The 21,619-nt window shown below is 36.9% G+C and overlaps 1 protein-coding gene across 6 annotated transcripts in view; it reads left to right on the top strand.

The window, feature by feature from the left end:
* Positions 1 to 21,619, top strand: part of LOC121389865 (voltage-gated potassium channel subunit beta-2-like) — a 118,189-nt gene that overhangs the window by 63,441 nt on the left and 33,129 nt on the right. For all 6 annotated transcript variants that reach the window (XM_041521517.1, XM_041521512.1, XM_041521515.1 and 3 more), the window contains 7 exons: positions 8,014 to 8,051; positions 10,996 to 11,075; positions 11,475 to 11,519; positions 16,405 to 16,449; positions 18,104 to 18,147; positions 20,172 to 20,258; positions 20,947 to 21,032. In XM_041521517.1, coding sequence (XP_041377451.1) covers positions 8,014 to 8,051; positions 10,996 to 11,075; positions 11,475 to 11,519; positions 16,405 to 16,449; positions 18,104 to 18,147; positions 20,172 to 20,258; positions 20,947 to 21,032 — 425 coding nt within the window. The remainder of the gene's footprint in view (positions 1 to 8,013; positions 8,052 to 10,995; positions 11,076 to 11,474; positions 11,520 to 16,404; positions 16,450 to 18,103; positions 18,148 to 20,171; positions 20,259 to 20,946; positions 21,033 to 21,619) is intronic.

Raw genomic sequence — 21,619 nt, forward strand, 5'->3', positions numbered from 1 at the left:
TATGTCAAGTTAAATTTTTTAGGGGCTTGTTACTTTATGCCAAGTGGCTTGGATATATAGAATAACTAGTTAATGACATAGGATATTGGCTTTATCCCATTCTTACCTTCACAGGATATTCTACATCATTAACTAGTTATTAGCTTTAATAATTATCCTGCAGACCATAAAAATTAAGAGGAAAAGCTATTATTTTTGTTATTTCAGCTACATTGGAGGTCAGATAAGCGATTTTGTAATGTAGCTATGCATGTGACGTCATATGTGTGACGTCAAAAGTCATATCCTGCTACTATAAGGATATGACTTTGCTTTATCCGTCATCATCAACAGTGGTTGCAGGATAAATGTTTTTAAACGGTTGTAAAATAAATGGTATCTACAATGTAACACACGAATGTAGTATTGTATTTCTTACACATCTTTAAACATTATTTTAAACATCTTTTCCAACTAAAAGTTATTTACGGCCCTTGTGCTTGTATGAGTTGACTTATGCGTCTCAGTGTAATCAGATTCAAGTTAACTTGTATGTCACAGAGTAATTGATTTCAACTACTTTTTTCCCCCCATTGGATAGTATGGCAATAGGAACCTGATCATTACCTAGGAACAGCCAGTCATATGTCTTTAAATTATCACACATTTATGTGTCAATAGGATGTGTTATGGGTGTATAAGAAATTAAATTTACAACCCTACATCCATCCACCCACCCCATGATTAATTCTGACAGCCCGTAGCTGGTTGTCAGGAAAGCTCTCTAGCGTTGAGTTACATCCCTTCCCTATGTCTATAGATCAGTAACGTGTTGCCATAGTGCAGTGTTATAGCAACAGTGAACACATACTTATAAATGAAATGTACACCCCTCACACCCCCACCCCCAGGATTAATTCCGAAACAGCCCTTAGCTGGTTGTCAGGAAAGCTCTCTAGCGTTGAGTTACATCCCTTCCCTATGTCTATAGATCAATAACATGCTGCCACAGTGCAATGTTACAGCAACAGTGAACAATGAATGAATGAATGTTTAACGACACCCCAGCACGAAAAATACATCAGCTATTGGGTGTCAAACTATGGTAATGCAAACAAATAAAGTGATGATCAACATCAATACAAAAATTCTAGATTTAAACAAAAACACAGTGTAAGGAACTGTGCTAAAACACAACTATCACAGATAGATACTAACTTTTACTCTAAATTTATTTGTGCTGTATATTGGCCATTCTCAAAGAGAAGGTTACACCCCTGCACCACGGTGAGGTTACAGCACGCACAGGGGCAACAGTCAACAAGTACATGTAAATGAAATTTACACCCCCTTACCCACCCACCCTGTAATTAATTCCGAAATAGCCCTTAGCTGGTTGTCAGGCAAGCTTTCTGTCTCTGAGTTACATCCCTTCCCTATATTTCCAGATAAATAACTTTCTGCCACCATGCAGTGATACAGCATCAGTGAACATGTATAATGTAGCCAGCACAAAAAACGTTCTTGTATATTATTATTCTCCCCTCACTCCTCGGTGTCTTTTGACGACCGGTGAATGGAAGATTCCTGTGGGAAATCAGGGAGTGATACCAAAGGTCTTTCTAGTACAGTTCCATCGAAAGTGAGAAAAGAAATATGGAGTGTTTTTGTTTTTTTTCCCACAATAGTGAATACCCAGATATCATTCAGTCCTTCAGGATTTAAAATGCCTATGAATAGTTGTATAAAAAAAGAATAAAAAGAGAAAAGCTGTATGATAAAAGATTTTCATGAATAGTCATGAAAGAAAGAAAAAATTGCTAATGACATCCCAGGATATTTATTTATTCAGCAGATATTGGATGTCAAACATATAATGGTAATTGCAACATTTAGGTCTAAGAGCGGGACATAGCCAAGTGATAAAGTGTTCATTTGATGTGTTGTCGATCTGGGATCAATCTCATTGGGCTATTTCTGTTCCCGGCCAGTGCACCACAACTGGTTTATCAAAGGCTGTGGTATGTGCTATCCTGTCTGTGGGATGGTGCATATAAAAGGTCCCTTGCTACTAATGGGAAAATGTAGCGGGTTTCCTCTTTAAGACTGTATGTCACAATTACCAATTATTTGACATCCAAATTAAATGATTATTAAATCAGTGTGCTCTAATGGTGTTGTTAAACAATATAAACTTTCAGCACATTTTAAAGGCATATTGTCACGGATTTAAGGACCTTATTTCTCTCAAAATTAATAATAAATGAAAATTACATTAAATTATGAAAACCAAATCTAGTTATTGCATCACTTTAACTGAACCATGATGGAGTGGAATCCATGTCTGCCCTCTTGGCAATTTTAGTTTTTGAATTGTGGACCATTGCCATAATTCAGTTATTTTTACAAAATACCATTAATAAGTGGAGTATGGTGGTTGCATAGATGGTTGAATAAAGTATATTTAGGGACAACTCAAATATATTTAGTTTTCAGGTAATACTTTGTTAGGTCATTTAATAGGTCAGTGGTATGTGACAATATGTCTTTATACTACAGCTCTTTGGTGTCTACCATGCATTTTAAAGACAATTTTTTGTAGAATAAGAAAAGACCTTCTGATACCAAACGTGTGAGATACATTCTACATTGTATACTGAGAGAAAGAAATGCGGGAACATTTGGTATTGTTAAAGTTATTTTTGTTTAACGACACCACTAGAGCACATGGATTTATTAATCATCGGTTATTGGATGTCAAACATTTGGTAATTTTGACCTATAGTCTTAGGGATGAAACCTGCTATATTTTTCTATAAGTAGCAAGGTATCTTTTATATGCACCATCCCACAGACTGGATAGCACATACATGTACCATGACCTTTGACGGGGATCGATCCTAGACAGACTGCATCAAGCGAGCGCTTTACCACTGAGCTACATCTGCCCCAGTTTGTATTGTAGACCACATTTCAGTCACTATTAGTATTATAAAGATATAATGTGGGATTTTCAGTCACTATTAGTATTATAAAGATATAATGTGGGATTGAATGGCAATAGTCGGTCTTCCATTCCCAGTCTGGAGCTTGATGCGGTAAGATGTGTTTGTTTTGCTTGTGCACACTGCATGTGCTTTCGTGTGCTCGACTTGGGGATCCTTCATTTCGTTGTTTTTGTCATCGAAATGAAGTATTCTACTGCGATGTAGGAGACCACTGGAACTGATTGAATGCTGGAATGCTTCTCGTTTCAACAGCCTGCACCATCAGGTTGGATTCTTTTTTTGCGAGATTCCTTGCCTCCATGTCATTTCTCCGGCTGACTGTGTCGATTTGTTTTTTCGTGACTCGTATGACGGCCATTCTGCAGAATGCCACGGTTGTTCGCGTTTAGTCTCTACATGTCCTAGCCTGTCCTAGCATCACTGGAAGATTGACCACCCCACTCTAAGAAGAAACAGGAAGCGGGGTCGGCCCCTACTACTCTTTTCTAGACTTTACCTTGCTTTATAGTGATACCATCTCATATCCTCCGGAGTCGGGCCCATCCGCACCACTATACCAACCTATGACGACTGGACTATATACCCTAGTCTGATACTCTCTCTCATTCAGATGGATCCGGCTTCTCAAGATCTGTATTTCAGCACAGCACTACACCTTCAATGTCTAATGATTGTCAATCTAGGGGTTTTCTTGATGGGATGCAGCCCATCTTGTCCCTATAAGCTGTGCACCCAAACATGGGCATATAGATCAGACTTTAAACTTTTAGACCTGCGTTCAAACTTTTATGTCAAAATTACTTTCTTTTTTTAATATTATTAAATAGTCCGATCCTCTCTTCTTTCTCTTATTTATTTTTGGATTGTCTTTCTAAAATGCTCCAAATTATATAAATATTTGGCCGAGCAGTCAATTATTTTTATTTTTGGCTTGCAACTTTTTATTTAATTAAAAAGAAAATTCTATTAACTTTTGTACTAATTGCTATTTTAAAAAATTTGCCCATTTTCAACTCTACCCCCCCCCCCCCCCCCCCCCTCCCTCCCTTAGTGGTATAGGAGTATGTTAAAAACATTATGTCATGTCAAAATACATAGAGTGCAGTGTCTAATTTCAAAACATTTCATACCCATAACCATGCCAGGATGTTCTGACAGTATTAGAGATAGTACTAAACCAATTAACTTCTGGCTGGGTCAAAGTTCGATGTGCACCCAACTTTTGATAAAGTCCTGTGATTGGTGATAAATTTGAGTGTGTTGGTTGTAAAATAAATTAGTTTCATCTGGGCAAAACATGTGCAATTTATTTCATCTAGTACCACTGTGTTAAGTAGCCTTGCGCTTGAAACATGTATGGGGTACCTATAAAAAATGGTACTAAAATTTTGTGTGGAACTAGAGTAGTCATAGATGCTACCCGTTATCTCTGAAATGAGTAGCTTCACCCCCAATTTTTTCTAATTCATTTTAACAGAGGTGTGATTTTCAGCTTTTTATCTGATTTCAGCTTCTTCTTTTTTTGCTTAAAATAATTTTTACAAAATGGACTGGATTTAATTGCAAATGCTAAAAAATTACCTTTATGTAGGTATTGTAGAGATATTTCAGCATTTAAAAGATATTTTCAGCTTTTATTTTAAAATAGGTATCACATCACTGTTTTACGGGTGAGGGGTAGTAGTATTTATATCTGTGGTGTTTATGTTGATTGATGCGCTGCAGGTAGCAGGGGACAATATTTCGAAATCTGATGTAACCGGAAGTCGGTTCACGTGGTTTTTACCTAGGTAGCCAATTGTTCGGTTACGTGAATTATATTTGTGTAACCTGTGGATTACCTGATCGGTTACCTCAAAGTTACGTTGAAATTATATTTTAAATACATAATTTGTAGCTCAAACATAAAGTTAAAACAAAATACAAAAGAAAACGTTTTATAAAACAGTTTCTTTAATGCTTGCAAATCGAAAGAAGTGACTTGTAGATGTTTCTTTTGTTTTCGTACGATCGTAGCATTGTAGATTTATTATTATTATTATTCACTACTTGCCATCGGGATCGCAAAAAGTAATTTTTAGTTGCTCGAATTTAAAAACCACTGTCCTCGGGCATCAGGCCACCGTATTCTAGAACCTCTGTGCAGCTTGCAGAAGTTAACACTGTTGTAAAAGGACTAAATATCAGCCCAGTACTGAAACAAAATAGATACATTTGGAGGAAAAATGCCTATTCCCTGGTACATCATTAGACTCATAATTTTATTTTATAAATAACAAATAAAGGCTACCATTTGTCACTGATGTGTAAAATTTAGTATACAGCAGATTAAACCCCCCCCCCCCCCACACCAAAAACCCAAACAACAAATGTCCAATTCCTCAGAACTATAAAACAGACTACTCATTGGTACATGTTTAGATTAATAAAAATAAATCTTATAATAACATAAAAAGAAAGACCACAATTTGACACTGATATTTTGTGGTAGCGATGCTACTTTCACTTAATCGCTGGTACTTCTATATTACAATGACGTTCTAAATGTTTGTTATTTAAAGCTCATTATGCGATGTTAGTATTTTTTAGCTTTTGTGACATTTTTGCATTTTTGTTTACGTTAAAACCGTTTTCAACCTTTGTAAAATTATAGGCAATCCAATATTATGTCTATATATATATTCCTTTAGAGATAGAATACCAGCAGATAATTTAGGCGCCTAAGCGAACCATGCACATTTCTTTAAAACTTGTAGCTCAACTCTATACTGAGCCTTTGGTCTCAAGTTACAACCGTTGCAATATACCATTGTCTACTGGTTTGCCGCGCATCAAGGATCTAAAACTCAGTCCAAAACATTTGTCAGAATACTAGTAGTATGTCTGCATGAATAAATTTCCTGTAATCGTGAAGTCTGCAAGTTTTAATTTCTAAACGTCTACAGGTCACAACTTAACCGATTTGCGGTTCGTGTAAATTTAATTTTGCGTAACTGACATGCGAACAGAATGGCGGTTCGCATGAAATATTGTGCCCTGAGGTAGGAGTTTTAGCCACATATGTTACTACACGTGTATATTGTCGTCTATGGGATTTAATTTGGTGTACACCCTAGAGGCTGCATTGCATTGGAAATGGCAGCAGTTATTTCGTGATCATATCAGAAAACTCACTGGGGGGAATGAGATGAAGAGTAGAGGTTATCATCCGGGCACGTGGCAGTTCCACATGCTGCTGACTTTTTGGATTGGGGTTGTCTTTATGAGATTATAATGAACGTTTTCTGACAGAAATGGTCAAATTACATCTGATTGTAGAACCTAGCATTCATATTCGTAGTTATCGGGCCTCCCATTTTGCCTTAAATACAGGTCTGTCAAAACAGTGTTATTAATTCAATGAAAATATTGAACGTTGCAATCATTATTTGTGTTTTTGTTGATCAGAAGACTCATCTTTCAGATAAGATTAATTTTTTCGACATACATGTATATACTGCTCAACTTTTGCTAGCGATATGTGAAATATATGTCATGATAAACAATTTGTGCACATCTTAAATTTGTGATCAGTGAGACTATGCAGTTTGAATGTTCCATACATCACTATAGTTATGCCTGACTACAGTTAGATGTGTCATCCATCAATCACTATAACTTTGTTACCAGTTATTTTATTTGATGTGTGTTTTTCCCAATATCCTTAGCAAAAGTTGAGTAGTACATACATGTATAGTATTTCAGACTGGATGCGAGTAAGAACATTTTGTTAGACAGTCATGGTAGAAAAAATTTGGGAGGTGCTGCTTAATGAAGGAAGGAAGGAAATGTTTTGTTTAATGACGCACTCAACACATTTTATTTATGGTTATTTGGTGTCAGACTTATTGTTAAAGACCACACAGATATAGAGAGAGAAAACCTGCTGTCACCACTTCATGGGCTATTTTCGATTGGGATCTTTTATATGCACCATCCCACAGACAGGATAGTATATACCACAACCTTTGTTACACCATTTGTGGAGCACTGGCTGGAATGAGAAATAGCCCACTGGATCCACCGACAGGGATCGATCCTAAACAGGTTGCGCATCAAGTGAGCGCTTTACCACTGTACTACGTCTCACCCCCTGCTTAATGAAGTTCTCTGTGTAAATATTATTGGTCTTAAAAATAGTGCCACTAAAATGATCATAACAATTTTGTGGAATAGTGGAGGATCGATACTTCCTTTTATATACATATATAATGTGAGGAACATTCATACCCTTCTTCTAGCCACTTTATTATGTTATTATTGTCTTTCGTGGGATTTGATATGGTGGCACACACCCTAAATTGTAGAAGTTCATTTAAGACTTATTACTGGGACTGTCCTGAGTTTGCTGCCACTGTAATGTGTTTCTGATTAACAAAGCCTTTCTTATGACTAAACTTGCACATTAAATATTTAAGGGGACGAGACATAGCCAGGTATAGTATAGCACCATACCCCCAAAAAAATTCAAATTTAAAAACAAATTAATTAACCTTTTCACAAAATTAATTACTCCTATCATTACTGTATGATTTTCTTAACCCTAACCCTAAAGTTAACCCATTTTCTTTCTAGGGGAGGCCCACCATACCCCCTGTTGACCCCCCCAGTTGCATTCAATTCCATAGCGCCATACCCCCCAGAAACTTTTCTGGCAGAAACATTGATAGCCCAGTGATATAAATACTCGCCTGATGCACGGTCGGTGAGGGATCAATCCCCATCAGTTGACCCATTGGACTATTTCTCGTGCCAGCCAGTACATCATGACTGGTATATCAAAGCCTGTGGTATGTGCTATCCTGCCTGTGGGATGCTGCATATAAAATATCCCTGGCTCTAATTATTTGTGTTGGCCTTAACCATATGTCCGATGCCATATAACCGTAATTAAATTATGTTGAGTGTATAGTTAAATATAACATTCCTTCCTTCATTCCTGTTAATAAAGTTTATTCATACTGCTGGTTTATTAATTGTTTTCCAGGAACATGGGTGACATTTGGAGGACAGGTTTCAGAAGAGGTAAGAACACATCTGTAGTTAACTTGAATCACATTTGACTACATGTTAAGGTTGACACATCAAGAAATACTATAAATATAACTTACATGTTGATCAAGGCCGGGATGTAGCCCAGTGGTAAAGCATCCGCCTGATGTGTGGTCAGTCTAGGATTGACCCTCGTCGGTGGGCCCACTGGGCTATTTCTCATTCCAGCCAGTGCACCACGACTGGTATATCAAAGGCAGTGTTATAAATATGCTATCCTGTCTGTGGCAGAGTTCGACAAATCTGCTAGCCTGACGCCCGTGGCTAGTGGTTTTTAAGTTCTGGCTAGTGAGAAACGCAAAACCACTAGCCGGCTGAAATTTCATTTAATAAATTTGATTGTGATGTTTGTCATCGAATAATATCAACAACAGTATATAATAATAATCCACTTGAACTAGGTCTGCAAACTGCAGTAACATGCTATCTCTACATCGTCACAGTTACAGCTTGCATTGTTTACTTTTCCCTTTCAAGTTTCTAGCACAGGAAATAAGTCTAATGACATGCGTGTTTTGATTGGTTGGACACGTCACGTGGTAGTTAATCTCGCACATATGTTTTAGGCTAAGAACTTGGAAATCACTAATCGCGACGACAGGTTAATCTCAATCAAGTAAACCCCAGTCATGCTTTGAATTTCAGTGTTTGTTTTATTTACCTATTGTTTTCTAATTTAACACTTCGCTTACATATGGTTATCGGCAACCAGAAAAACAATTTACTTTAATGGTGACCACACATGCAACGACTCGGCTTGGCCTATTACGTGTAACGGTTTGGATAATGTGTTGCAGCTGCCGATAGGCTACAAGATAATACCTTTTTTGTTCATCAATTAACAACGGATTAGATGTCGCCGTTATATTCTTTTGATACTGATCTGACACGGGATGATGCCTTGTATTTGAGCAATTGGCATCAGCGTTCCTGGCGACCTAAATAGTAGGCCCTAAATGTATAACCCACTACCAAATACACTGAACCATCTATTACCTTGTGTCACACTGTCGTACCCTCATTTAAATTTAATTATTTTGATAGTGGGTTTAGATACCAATCATGAGCTCAATTATTTTCCCCGGGGGGGGGGGGGGGGAGGGCAAAAGTGAAAATGGGACAAAGAAGATGGTTCACACTGGACAAAAGACCAAACATACAACACGACAAAACTGAAAGTTACAACATAATTTAAGTGTTTGTTTCATTTTACTGTTATAGTCGTAAATGTGTAATCTTACAAAAATTAGATAAAAATCCAATTATAATTGATCAAGAATTTGGGCTAGTGCTTTATCTTGGTGGGCTAGTGGTTTTCACAAACCCACTAGCCCTGTGGCTAGTGACTTTTCAAAATATTTGTCATACTCTGCTGTGGGATAGTGCATATAAAATAGATCCCAAACTACTAATGGAAAAATGTAGCTGGTTTCTTCTTTAAGACTATTTGTCAAAATTACAAATGTTTGACATCCAGTAGCCGATGATTAATAAATCAATGTGCTCTAGTGGTGTTGTCAAACAAAACAAACTTTACATGTAGTTTACTGGGATTTGCTAACCAGGGGCCTAATTCACTAAACTCTTGCAAATTTGCGATCTCTCAGTGCAATGCTAAAAGACTTGCAAAGAGGATGCTTGATTGTCTAGCAGAGCCTAAGAGACCATTGTGAATTAGGCCCCATATCTCTATAGAAGACAGATCTCGCAGTGCAATGCTAAAAGACTTACAAAGAGGATGCTTTATTGTCTAGCAGAGCCTAAGAGACCTTTGTGAATTAGGCCCCAGGAGCCTAATTCACTAAACTCTCGCAACTTTGAGATCTCGCAGTGCAATGCTAAAAGACTTACAAAGAGGATGCTTTGTTGTCTAGCAGAGCCTAAGAGACCTTTGTGAATTAGGCCCCTGTTTTGAAAAGGGTCTTCATCATCTAAACTGTTTGCTCCTGTCTTCTTTCCTTCTGTCTTCCTGTTCTTCTTCTCTTCTTTTCTATCTTTCTATCCATCCTTCTTGATAGCCATAGTGGAAATATTTTTATTACTTCCGTTTCCATCATCTTGATTTTCTAAATATATGTATGTGTTAAATGTTGGGAGAGGCCTTAATATAGGCATCACAGGCCTTTAAGAATTGAAATTTTTTATAAACCATTCATGGGTTATAGATTATGTAACAGTTTGTTCACATCAGAAGCCAAAATTTTAGTCACTTACAAATTTTATTAGCCTTTTTTTTTTTTAATTACCCAGTGGCTAATTTGGCTACCGACAGCGCGAGCCCTGGTTATGTAAAAGTTATTCAGGTGACCCATTTCATTTTTACATGACCCGTCATGACCATGTAAATTATGTCATGAATTTATTGTGTGTATGAAAAATGGGTTACCAGGGCTTCTAGAATTTATATAAAAATCCACTAGCCATGGGATCAGTGATTTAAAAAATAGGGAATGGCAATAGTAGTTATTTACTAGCCCAACATTGAATATCACTAGCCATGGAAGTGGGGCTACCATAATCTAGAAGCCCTGTCTGGCATGGCAATAGTAGTTATTTACTAGCCCAACATTGAATATCACTAGCCATGGAAGTGGGGCTACCATAATCTAGAAGCCCTGTCTGGCATGGCAATAGTAGTTATTTACTAGCCCAACATTGAATATCACTAGCCATGGAAGTGGGGCTACCATAATCTAGAAGCCCTGGGGTTACACCAAACTATACTTATGCAAGCGATGCATTAACATGTTTGCCAATCCCAAACCTCTGTATTTGACTGTGGAATAAATATTATTTAAACCAAAAAGGCTTTGTTGCTGAAAATGTCAATTAAGTGTTTATTTCTGCATATATGAATGGTACATCAATGTAGGAGGCTGTATCACATATTTAAAAGAGTTTTATTTCTTCTTTAAAGGTGGCAGAGGAGTTGTTGACTTTGGCCTACGAAAGTGGCATTAATTTCTTTGACACGGCAGAGGTGTATGCCGCTGGAAAGTAGGTCTTTATTTAATTGTGGAATTCTTTAAATTGCATGCAAGCACAATGCAATGGTGTATTATTTAAAAAAAACAAAATTGTATGTTTTTGGTTTTATTAATTAAAAAAAAAAATCCACAAAAGAAACTACCGGGTAAGAACAATTTTTTTTAGATGAAGCATGAATTTTACATCACAGAATGTTTAAATGTTTTAATTTTAATTTTTTAAATTTTAAATAAAATAAACAAAAAAATAAATAATGTATATATATATATATATGGTTTTTTTCTAATAGTAAGACAAACTTATGGTATACAAGATGTACTGGTAGCCCTATACCAAATAACATTGGGCTGAGTCAAAGTTGAACGTGCACCTAGCTACACCTAACTAACCTGTTGGTTTTTATTTCAGGGCTGAAATAGTTCTTGGTAAAATTCTGAAGAAGAAGACATGGAGGTTTGTTAAATGATTTTTGCTACTTGAATGGGTTGAATGGGGTGGGGCATGAGATTTAACTATTCAGGTCAGTAGGAACTGGGCTGTTGAAGGGGGGGGGGGGGTGGATGGACGAAAATGTACATGGGACTTTTTTTTTATCTTACTGATATAAGTGCTTGTGCCTTTCCCCCATCATATATCATTCCTATTTGCCTGATGAAAAGAATGTTGGGTGGGACGTATAGCCCAGTGTTAAATCAAATTTGACTATTTCTCGTTCTAGCAAGTGCACTACAACTGGTATATGATGAGGTTGTGGTATGTGCTATATATTATCTGTGGGATGGCACATATAAAAGATCCCTTGCTACTAATGGGAAAAATGTAGTAGGTTTCCTCATTAAGACTATATATATGTCAAAATTACTGATTGTTTGACATCCAATAGCCGATGATTAATAAATCAATGTACTCTAGACGAAGAGGTGTCGTTAAACATTAACTTTATCAGCAAATGCTAATACTCTCTCAATAACCCCACAACTTCTTTATACTTATCTACTGCTGTTGCTCTCTCTCTCTTTCTCTCTCTCTCTCTCTCTCTCTCTCTCTCTCTCTCTCTCTCTCTCTCTCTCTCTCTCTCTCTCTTTCTCTCTTTCCGTCTTATAAATATAGAAAGCATTAACATATTTAAATAGCATATTTTGTTTAGATATATGTACTGTTCTTTAAATATGTACTTTGTAAGGCAGTGACCACAGCTCCCCAACCTGTTCACTGCCTATGTTCTGGGGCAATAAATCTTTTTAAAAAAAACCCCAAAAACCCAAACAAAAAAAACAACCTTTATCAGCAAATATTTAGCTCTTATGAGAGACTGCATTCTTTCGGTAAAGCTGTAATGATTGCCATACATCATACATTTACGATGTCATACACCTGGAAATTGATTAAACACCACCTAAATTGTGTTGTAGCCAAACAGACACCGATGAAATAAATAGCTGTGCCAATATGGTATAAAAAATTTAATTGAGCGTTTTTATTCTGTATCTACTGGGCATTTTCTGAGATGGCAGGGCATAACCTAGTGGTAAAGCACACGCCTGATGCACGGTTGATTTAGGATCGATCCCCGTCGGTGGACCAGATGGGCCATTTCTCGTTCCAGCCAGTGCACCGCGACTGGTATATCAAAGGTTGTGATATGTGCTATCCTGTGTGTGGGATGGTGCATATATAAGATCCCTTGCTACTAATGAAAAAAATGTAGTGGGTTTCCTCTCTATGACTGTGCCAAAAAAGACCAAATGTTTGACATCCAATAGCCGTTGATTAATAAATCAATGTGCTCTAGTGGTTTCGTTAAACAAAACAAACTTTTTCTGAGAGGGCAAAAATAAATTACTTAGGAGAAGCACATCAGTGTGATTTCAGCTCCATAGTTAATTATCACATATTTTCAAGCATATTTACAGTTTCTGTCTTTTTCCCTAGAATACATTAAATATTGATGTAACAGAGCTGTGGAATTACACTCACCCACTTGGCCGAAACTGTAAAAAAAATACACTGGGCAAAACAATATCAAAACCCACTAGCCTGTCGGACGACTCACACTTTTGAGTAAAACTGTGCTGATGAATGGTTTGTTTTATATGTGGTAAATGAAAGCTGTCATAAGATTTGATAAAAAAAATCTCAGGCTAGTGATAATATGTGTAGACTAGTGGATTTTAAAAATTTATTAGCCCGGCTGGCTATTATATATAAAAAAAAAAAAATAATCCACAGGCCTGAATGTAACAACATTGTCACAGTACATGAAATACAGTGTCCAGTTTCAAAAGATTTCAAACCTAGTAGGGACCCTTATGATCTGTTTTGGTTTTACTACGTACCCTGTTATTATTTTCTGGCAGAAAGCCCGAGATAGCCTATGCTAAAGTCATACTCAATGTAAAATATTATTTCTATTTGTTTTAACTAGATTGATTGATTGATTGATTTCAACTTATTTTCGTGCTTATATCCAATTAAGGTTCAAGCACACTGTCCTGGGCACACATCTCAGCTATCTGGGCTGTATGTCCAGGACAGTGGGTTAGTTGTTAGTTGGTTTGTGGTTCGTGAGAGAGAGAGAAGAGAGTGTAGTGGTCTTACACCTAACCAATGAACCCTTAAGAACTACGAACCCTGTACCTACCAGTCTGTAGTCTGATAGCTAACCACTGCGCCACCGAGGCCTTTAACTAGAATGGATGCAATGACCACAAAACAAAATAACGTCTTGATAAATGATGTAGGACAACAATGGTCCTCTACAGGTTAAATTACAGCTGTTGGGTATCTATCATATGGATATTGTAACAAGAGGTCTAGATTGTAAAAGAATATGCTCACTGTCACCACATATAGGTCTTCTAGAATTTTTTTAAAATCCGCTAGTCATGGGATCAGTGATTTAAAAAATGTACTAGCCACAATTAAAAATTCACTAGCCCTACTTTACTTCAAGTTGATACAATTTTACTAAATTATAGTAATAATTGAATATGTCACCTAAAGAGGGAGTTAAAGCTTAAAAACATTTGGGGTGGGGGCAGGATATTCATATTTGCAAAATAGACTTAACTGCAACATTTGACACTTTTTTTTTCACTAGCTGTTGGGCATGGCAACAGTAGTTATATGTATTTACTAGCCCGACATTGAATATCACTAGCCATGGGAGTTGGGGCTACGATAATCTAGAAGCCCTGCCAACATAGTATTTAAGTTTGGGAATCGGCTGGAATTTCATCATTGACCATGAATTACTTAGAGAGTACTACATTCATGAGTGGCTGTTAGATACCATTTATCATCCAATGAGTTGTTTCAAAACATAACTAATGAGCTAGACTGAGTTGAATACATTTTTATATAATGAGCCAAACAATGTAGACATAGTGTGTGCATCAAACGTAAACTATGTACTAAATAATGCTAAAATTCAAAGAAAAACATATTAAGTTTTAAACCCATACCAACTCTCATAACAAATCCTGTCATTCTCATTATCTTAATATAAAAAAACGTTCTAATTTCTTCTACGATTTCAATCTGTTTCGATCCTGTCTGTCAGTTTCCTCCGAATCTGTCTTCTGAGCTGTCCACACCATCACCTACCTGTCTCAGCTTCCTCTATGGGTGCAGTCACTATGTACTTCCCTGCACCCACCTGGCATCCTCGGCCTTTTGCGCTAATAAAGTTTGTCTGACCCACAGCACTAACTAACGACTGCCGGTAGATGGGGAGCATAGTAGGTGGTTATATGTGCCTCTTAACAATGCTGTAAGTAACGACTGAACACTCTCCGAAGTGATCAGACTAAGCCCACAGCTAAAAGCTGATGGGACATGGCAGGTGTATGGCATGAACAGTCACAAAAGACAAGCACCTGTCGTAGTTGGAGAGACAAGGACTGGGTTGTGGAGGTGGACAGTGAAAGAAGTTGAAAGATAGGAGTGGGCAGTGGAATAAAAAAAAGCAACAAAAAACCCCCAACTCATAACAAATTTGTTAATATGCAAATAGTTTCTTAACACATTACCATCAAATTATATAGTTTAAATCTCATTTTTAATAATGGGGTGATTACAAAATACTAGAACAGCCAATGAACTAACTGATAATGCAGTACACAGAGACTAAAGGTAGAATATTAACAGCACATATCCTTTACATGTACCTTGGCTGTTTCATCAGTTGTCTTCATACCTTTAACAAACATGAAGATTTGATGGTTATGTGTAAAGAAACCTTTTTTTAACTTACTTAACTATGAATTTTTTTTTTTTTTTTTTTTTTTTTTTTTTTTTTTTTTTTTTTTTTAATGTTATTTGAGTTGGTATGGGTTGAAAATAGAATAACATGTTTTTATATGAAATTTAACTTTATTTATTTTAGAGTTGCATGCCAATTCATCAGTTGCCGTTTGACGCAAATGGACTAGTACAGTGTGATAAACCAAAGATTATTTTTCATCTTGAGATTTGCAAAAACAAGATGGAAAACCTGGGTTTTACAGAATTCATGTGCAGTGTCAGTCATGCGTGGCCGATCTTATCTAACAGGCCTGCACAATTTACTTCCCTAACTGCATTTAAGGTTGCCATGCACTCTATCAGTTCCCATTGCCAATAATGTTAACCTTTTTCTTAGATCTCGACATGCAAAAAATTGCAGTGAGTGATTAATTGCTCCCCTAACTTTGATTATGGGGAGCCATTTAAAATGTCACTATATTGAGCATTAATATATGGTGGGTTTTTTGTGTGGGTTTTTTAAATTTATATGCTAAGGGGAGCTAAAAATTGCTTACATACCATGAAATTGGTGAGTGATTAATTGCTCCCCTAAGTTAGATTATGGGAGCCATTTAAAATATCACTATAGGTAGTACTAGACCAAATAACTTCCGGCTGGGTCAAAGTTGGAGGTGCACCGAACTTTTGATAGAGAAGTGAACACCACAAGTCCTGTGATTGGTTATAAATGTGAGTGTGTTGGTTGTAAAAAATAATAGTTTTAACTGGGTTAAAAAAAAATGCAATTTTATTTCATCTAGTACCAATGTGTCAAGTAGACTTGTGCTTGAAACATGTATGGGGTACCTGTAAAAAAAAGTACTCGAATTTTGTGCGGAACTAGGGTAGTCATAGACGCTACCCGTTATCTCAGAAACGAGCAGCTTGACCCCCATTTTTTTCTGATTCACTTTAAGTGTGAGGGGTGGTAGTATTTATATCCGTGGCGTTTATGTCGGTTGATACGTCCCATCCTGATTATACAATGATGACTCCATGCATTTAATGCTTTTCTTGTTAATGGCTTGTTTATTACTGATTTTCTTTTCAGGAGATCCAGTTACATAATTTCTACAAAGATTTACTGGGGTGGAAGGTAAGTTACTCCAAAAGGGGCAAACAACTTTCTTTTAGAACAGACTTCTCAACAGCAAAAAAAAAGAAGCCTATAGCACCCCCCAAAGTAATTAATCATATACCAAAAAACCCCAAACAAAAATTGTTAACATCAGGTGTATTTTCAACCAGCTGTTTGAAAACTATTTTGACTGGTTTTCAAAGAGATTATGCAGTTAAACATGCAACATAAAAACCAGCATAGCAATCGCTTGCGACAAACAGTTGACTGAACTTGCCCCAGAAAGGCTGTAATGTAAGGTATTAATTTTAATTTCCGTTATGACTATAGGCATACAGGCTCACAATTTTGTAAGGGGGGGGGGGGGGGGCAGGCTGGCTTTTGCCCGAATTAAACATTAATGCCTGAATCTGCATAACAACATTTATTCATATTAGGATTACTATCAAACAACTATATATAGGGTTACATTTTTACATGGATTTCAACTAATTTGGAGGGTAGAATGATACAAATGCATGGTAAAAAGGTCTCGGGTTGGCACATTTTGCCTGAGTATCTCTATAATTTTTGTCTGAATTTGATTCTTTGCACCAGCATTGCCCATCTGTCTCGTAAGCTTATGGTTATGATATGTTCTCTCGTGGGAATTGGCCACCTGATTTGGGATGAGCTGAAGATTTAAGTTACTAGCTGTTTTCTTTCACTCTTCGCTGATGAAGTGTTCCAGTCCATCAGATATATATGTGTAAAAACAATTTGTTTGGCAAGTTTCCTTGGAAGAAATATATCAGCTATTTGTGATATTCCAGCCGAGATAAATCCTGAATTAAAAAATGCAAAACAGTGAGAATTGTGTGTATTTACGGAACATGCAAATCTTTATGCTGGCAGTCTATGATAAGACAAAACAGCTGATGAAGAATGGAAGAATTGTGGCTATATCAACAATTCTGTTTTTCTCTTTTTCAAAATTCATTTGTTATTTATTTTCATGTTTTTGTGTGGTAAAGGTTTGAAAATGTTGCCTGGGGCACGTACTTCAGCTAGCTGGGCTGTCTGCTTCTAAACAAGAGTTAATTGTTTATTGATATGTGAACTTCAAGAAATATATTTCTCTCATCCCTAGTCATGCAAGACAGGCGTATTCCATGATATCAGCCCATGCAGAATAAATCGGCCTTGCATGACCACATGACTTCTGTTGTTTGAGCTGATATTAACATTGGGTGACGTCACGTAAACGGCAAAATAATTCAAGAAATGCTTTTTATATTTCATAAAAACAAGGAAACCTGCTGCCATAATGAAATTATACTATCATTTTCAGTTTATACTTTTATTATAAACTATTTTTGGGTACAATCTTTTCAATGGTTATGATTATTTTATTGTAAGATAAAAAGTAAAAAATGTAGGTTTTTCACGTTTTCCCAAAATGCTTGTTTTTCATCTACTGGATGGGAGAAAAATAATCCTCCATTATGTATCCATGTGGGACAGGGCTATTCCACCCTCGGGTACATAATATGATGTCTGGGACTCTGCAAGCCTCGTCCCTGACAACAAATTATGTACCCTCGGGTGGAATAGCCCTGTCCCACATGGACACATATGAAGGATTCTTTTAATAACTCATTGTGAAATAAAAGTTATTTGTTATTGTTTTCAGAGCTGAAACGGAGAAAGGTTTATCCCGAAAACACATTGTAGAAGGTAATGTTTGTTTGTAGCTTTACGATCAGATATCATTTGAATACATTTGTTTTAATTTCTGTGAAACCATCTGAACAATAAAACACTTGATATAATGATCAAATTCCTAACTCTACACACAAGATATAATCTAAGATATGTTGCAAGGGATGGCCTGCTTTCGTTGCATCAACTACTATTGCTGAAAAGCAACCAGGGATCTTTGTATGTACTCTGCCACAGACAAGATACATGTAGTAAGTACCATTGTTTTTGTGGTGTGCCAGTCAATGGGCACTGGTTGGGGTGACAGGGGTGAAATTTAGCTCAGTTGGTAGAGTGCTCACTTGAGGTGCTTGGGTCATAGGATCGAATCTTCTTGGTGGACCCATTCTCTAATTAGGTTTTCCTGTCCCAACCACTGTTCCATGACTAGTATATCAAGGGCTCTGATATGTACTGTCCTGTCTAGAAAAAGCATAGAAGAAAGATCCCTTGCTCATAATGGAAAAATGTAGCAGCTTTCCTCTACTAAATGTCTACCCAGAATAAAACTTTATATAAAAGAACCAACAACATGCCTACCAAATACAAAATCTGTTAAACATTAACATAATATATTCTCCAAAGTTCAACAACAATGTACATAAAAAGAATTGTATAAAATGCCAAAAAAAAGTACTAAAAAGACTGTCAGAATTATCAAATATTTGACATCCATTAGCCGATGATCAACAAATTAATGTGCTCTAGTGGTGTTGATAAACAAAACAAAAGCTTTTAACTTTAACAAACATTCCTTTGAAAATTTGAAAATTTTCCATCTTTCAAGATCAGTAGAATAGCAGAAATTTGCACCGTTTAATTTTGTGAACTGACATATAGTACACTTATGTAGCACAGATATTACTAATACTAAATGAAATTGAGTATTATAGTACTTTGGAAGCGACAAGCGCTGGTACTTTCGAGAATCGTGGCCAGCTTGGATTTTTTAGTACTTACTTTATTTTCTAGTTAGGTTACCTAAGTAGCGTTGATATGCCAACTTTCATGCTTGTATCATCAAATGCATGATTCATTGTAATACTTATAGTTAAGTCAGGTCAGGTCAAAGGGCTTAACAAATCCCATATTAAATCTCTATATAGACCTCCCAAACAAACCGATGATTATTACCTGCTGTTCCGTCAGGAACAGGTCATCATTTTCCGACTAAGGACTGGACACAACAGGCTGAACCAGCGTATGCATGAGAGGTTCCGGCTGGTACCTTCTTACATGTGCTCGTGTGGAGAAGCAGAACAGACGACCGAACATGTCATCCAAGAATGCATAAAACTACAGCAGCTGAGGGAGACTACCTGGACAACTACAACAACTCTCCAGAAGAAGCTGTACGGCACAAGAAGTGATCTACAGAGAACAGTATCGTTCATAGTCACTGCTGGCGTCAACAGGCAAACGAAAAGAAGAAGAAAGGGCTTAACATGAACAATCAGAGCAAGCTGTTGTAGTGCACACTTGTCATGGGCGCAGGTGTTGACTTAAGCTGGCTCCTCCGTCCAAATAACATGTAGTTACTGGTATAACAACTGATATTGTTCTTTGAGAAAGCTCACACCCCTCCTTTTGTCTTATTCTGTTCATCATGCTTGTGCGACATTAAACATTAGGGCGAGACGTAGCCCAGTGGTAAAGTGCTTGCTTTATGTGCGGTCGGTTTGGGATCGATCCCCGTCAGTGGGCCCATTAGGCTATTTCTCACTCCAGCCAGTGCACCACGACTGGTACATCAAAGGCTGTGGTATGTACTATCCTGTCTGGAATGGTGCATATAAAAGATCCCTTGCTGCTAATCGAAACGTGTAGCCTATGAAGTGGCAAAAGCGGGTTTCCTCCCTCAATATCTGTGTGGTCCTTAACCATATGTCTGACGCCACATAACTGTAAATAAAATGTGTTGAGTGCATCGTAAAATAAACCATTTCCTTCCATTAAACATTAATTCATCCATTATCTTCGTCTTTCTCTCTTGTAACTAGGTTTAAAAGGATCGTTGGAAAGACTACAACTGGAATATGTTGATATCGTCTTCGCTAACAAGCCCGATTCACGCACACCAATGGAAGGTATGTAGCCAGAGGATTGTGTCCTGCCTTTAATAATAACAGAAATCATGTCATTTCTGTCTTTGTCTCAGTGAAATTAGGAGTACTATTTTGTGATTAAGACTAAAAGCAAAGATGTTTTATCTTTTAGAATATTCGTAACCCTTATATGTTTTACAAGATATTTGTTTTGTATTATTTTATTTTATTTTCAAAAATGGACTATTTTTGTGTTGATTGCTTAAAATAACATTATGCATGAATTCTTTTTGGTGACTTTGGCTTGATTTTGCCATACATGGTCAGTTATTCTCTAAATCCTAGCTAGATTTTCATACACACCCACACCAAGGATTAAGATCATCCCCATCTTTTTATTGCCTACCACCCCAAATGTGTAATGCCCAATGTACTGTTTTTCCAATGTTTTTAGATATATATTTTTTAAATATCACCCTCCCCCACACGCACCTAATTTTGAAAAAAAAAGAAAGAAAAAAAATTAGCATTTGGCTTAAACTTCATCATATCAATTAAATTTGTCAATACAATGCATCAAATTCTGAATTCCATTTCTATTGACTTTATTAATTACTTGAATATTATGTTTTTATTATATTAATTAAATTTGTCAATATAAAAGATCAAGTTCTGAATTCCGTTTCTCTCAACATCTCATTAATTGCTTGAATATCTTGTTTTCCTTCAGAAGTTGTGCGAGCCTTCACTCACGTCATCAACCTGGGCTGGGCTCTCTACTGGGGGACGTCGCGGTGGAGCCCCATGGAGATCATGGTGAGCCATTTATCTTCTAAAACAGTCTACAAACTAATGTGTAATTAACCGGCCTCTGTGGTGTTGTGGTTAAGCCATCAGACATAAGGTTGGCAGGTACTGGCTTCGCATCCAGGTACCGGCTCCCACCCTGAGCGAGTTTTAATGACTCAGTGGGTAGGTATAAGTCCCATTACACTGACCTCTCGCACTAACCACTAACCTATTGTTCTGGACAGACAGCCCACATAGCTGAGGTGTGTGTCCATGACAGTGTGCTTAAACCGTAATTAGATATAAGCACGGAAATAAGTATAAATGAATAAATAAACTAATATTTTCTGAAAAGTTTCTTTAAGCAAAGGGAGGTGCTTGAGCATAGCCCAGTGGTAGAGCTGTTGTCTGAGGTGAGGTGCTAGGGTCATAGGATTAACCCCCCTCAGCAGACCCATGTTTTTGTGGGGTTTTTATCTTGTACTAACCTGTGCCCCACAGCTGGTATTTAGTACAATACAATACAGAGACATTTTTTTTACAGTATCGTGTTACGATTCACTATGCAAGTTTCAGAGATCATTACACAATTTAAAAATATTAAGCAGTAGTTG

Source organism: Gigantopelta aegis, chromosome 15, assembly GCF_016097555.1.
Source record: "Gigantopelta aegis isolate Gae_Host chromosome 15, Gae_host_genome, whole genome shotgun sequence".
In the NCBI taxonomy this organism is placed as follows: domain Eukaryota; kingdom Metazoa; phylum Mollusca; class Gastropoda; order Neomphalida; family Peltospiridae; genus Gigantopelta; species Gigantopelta aegis.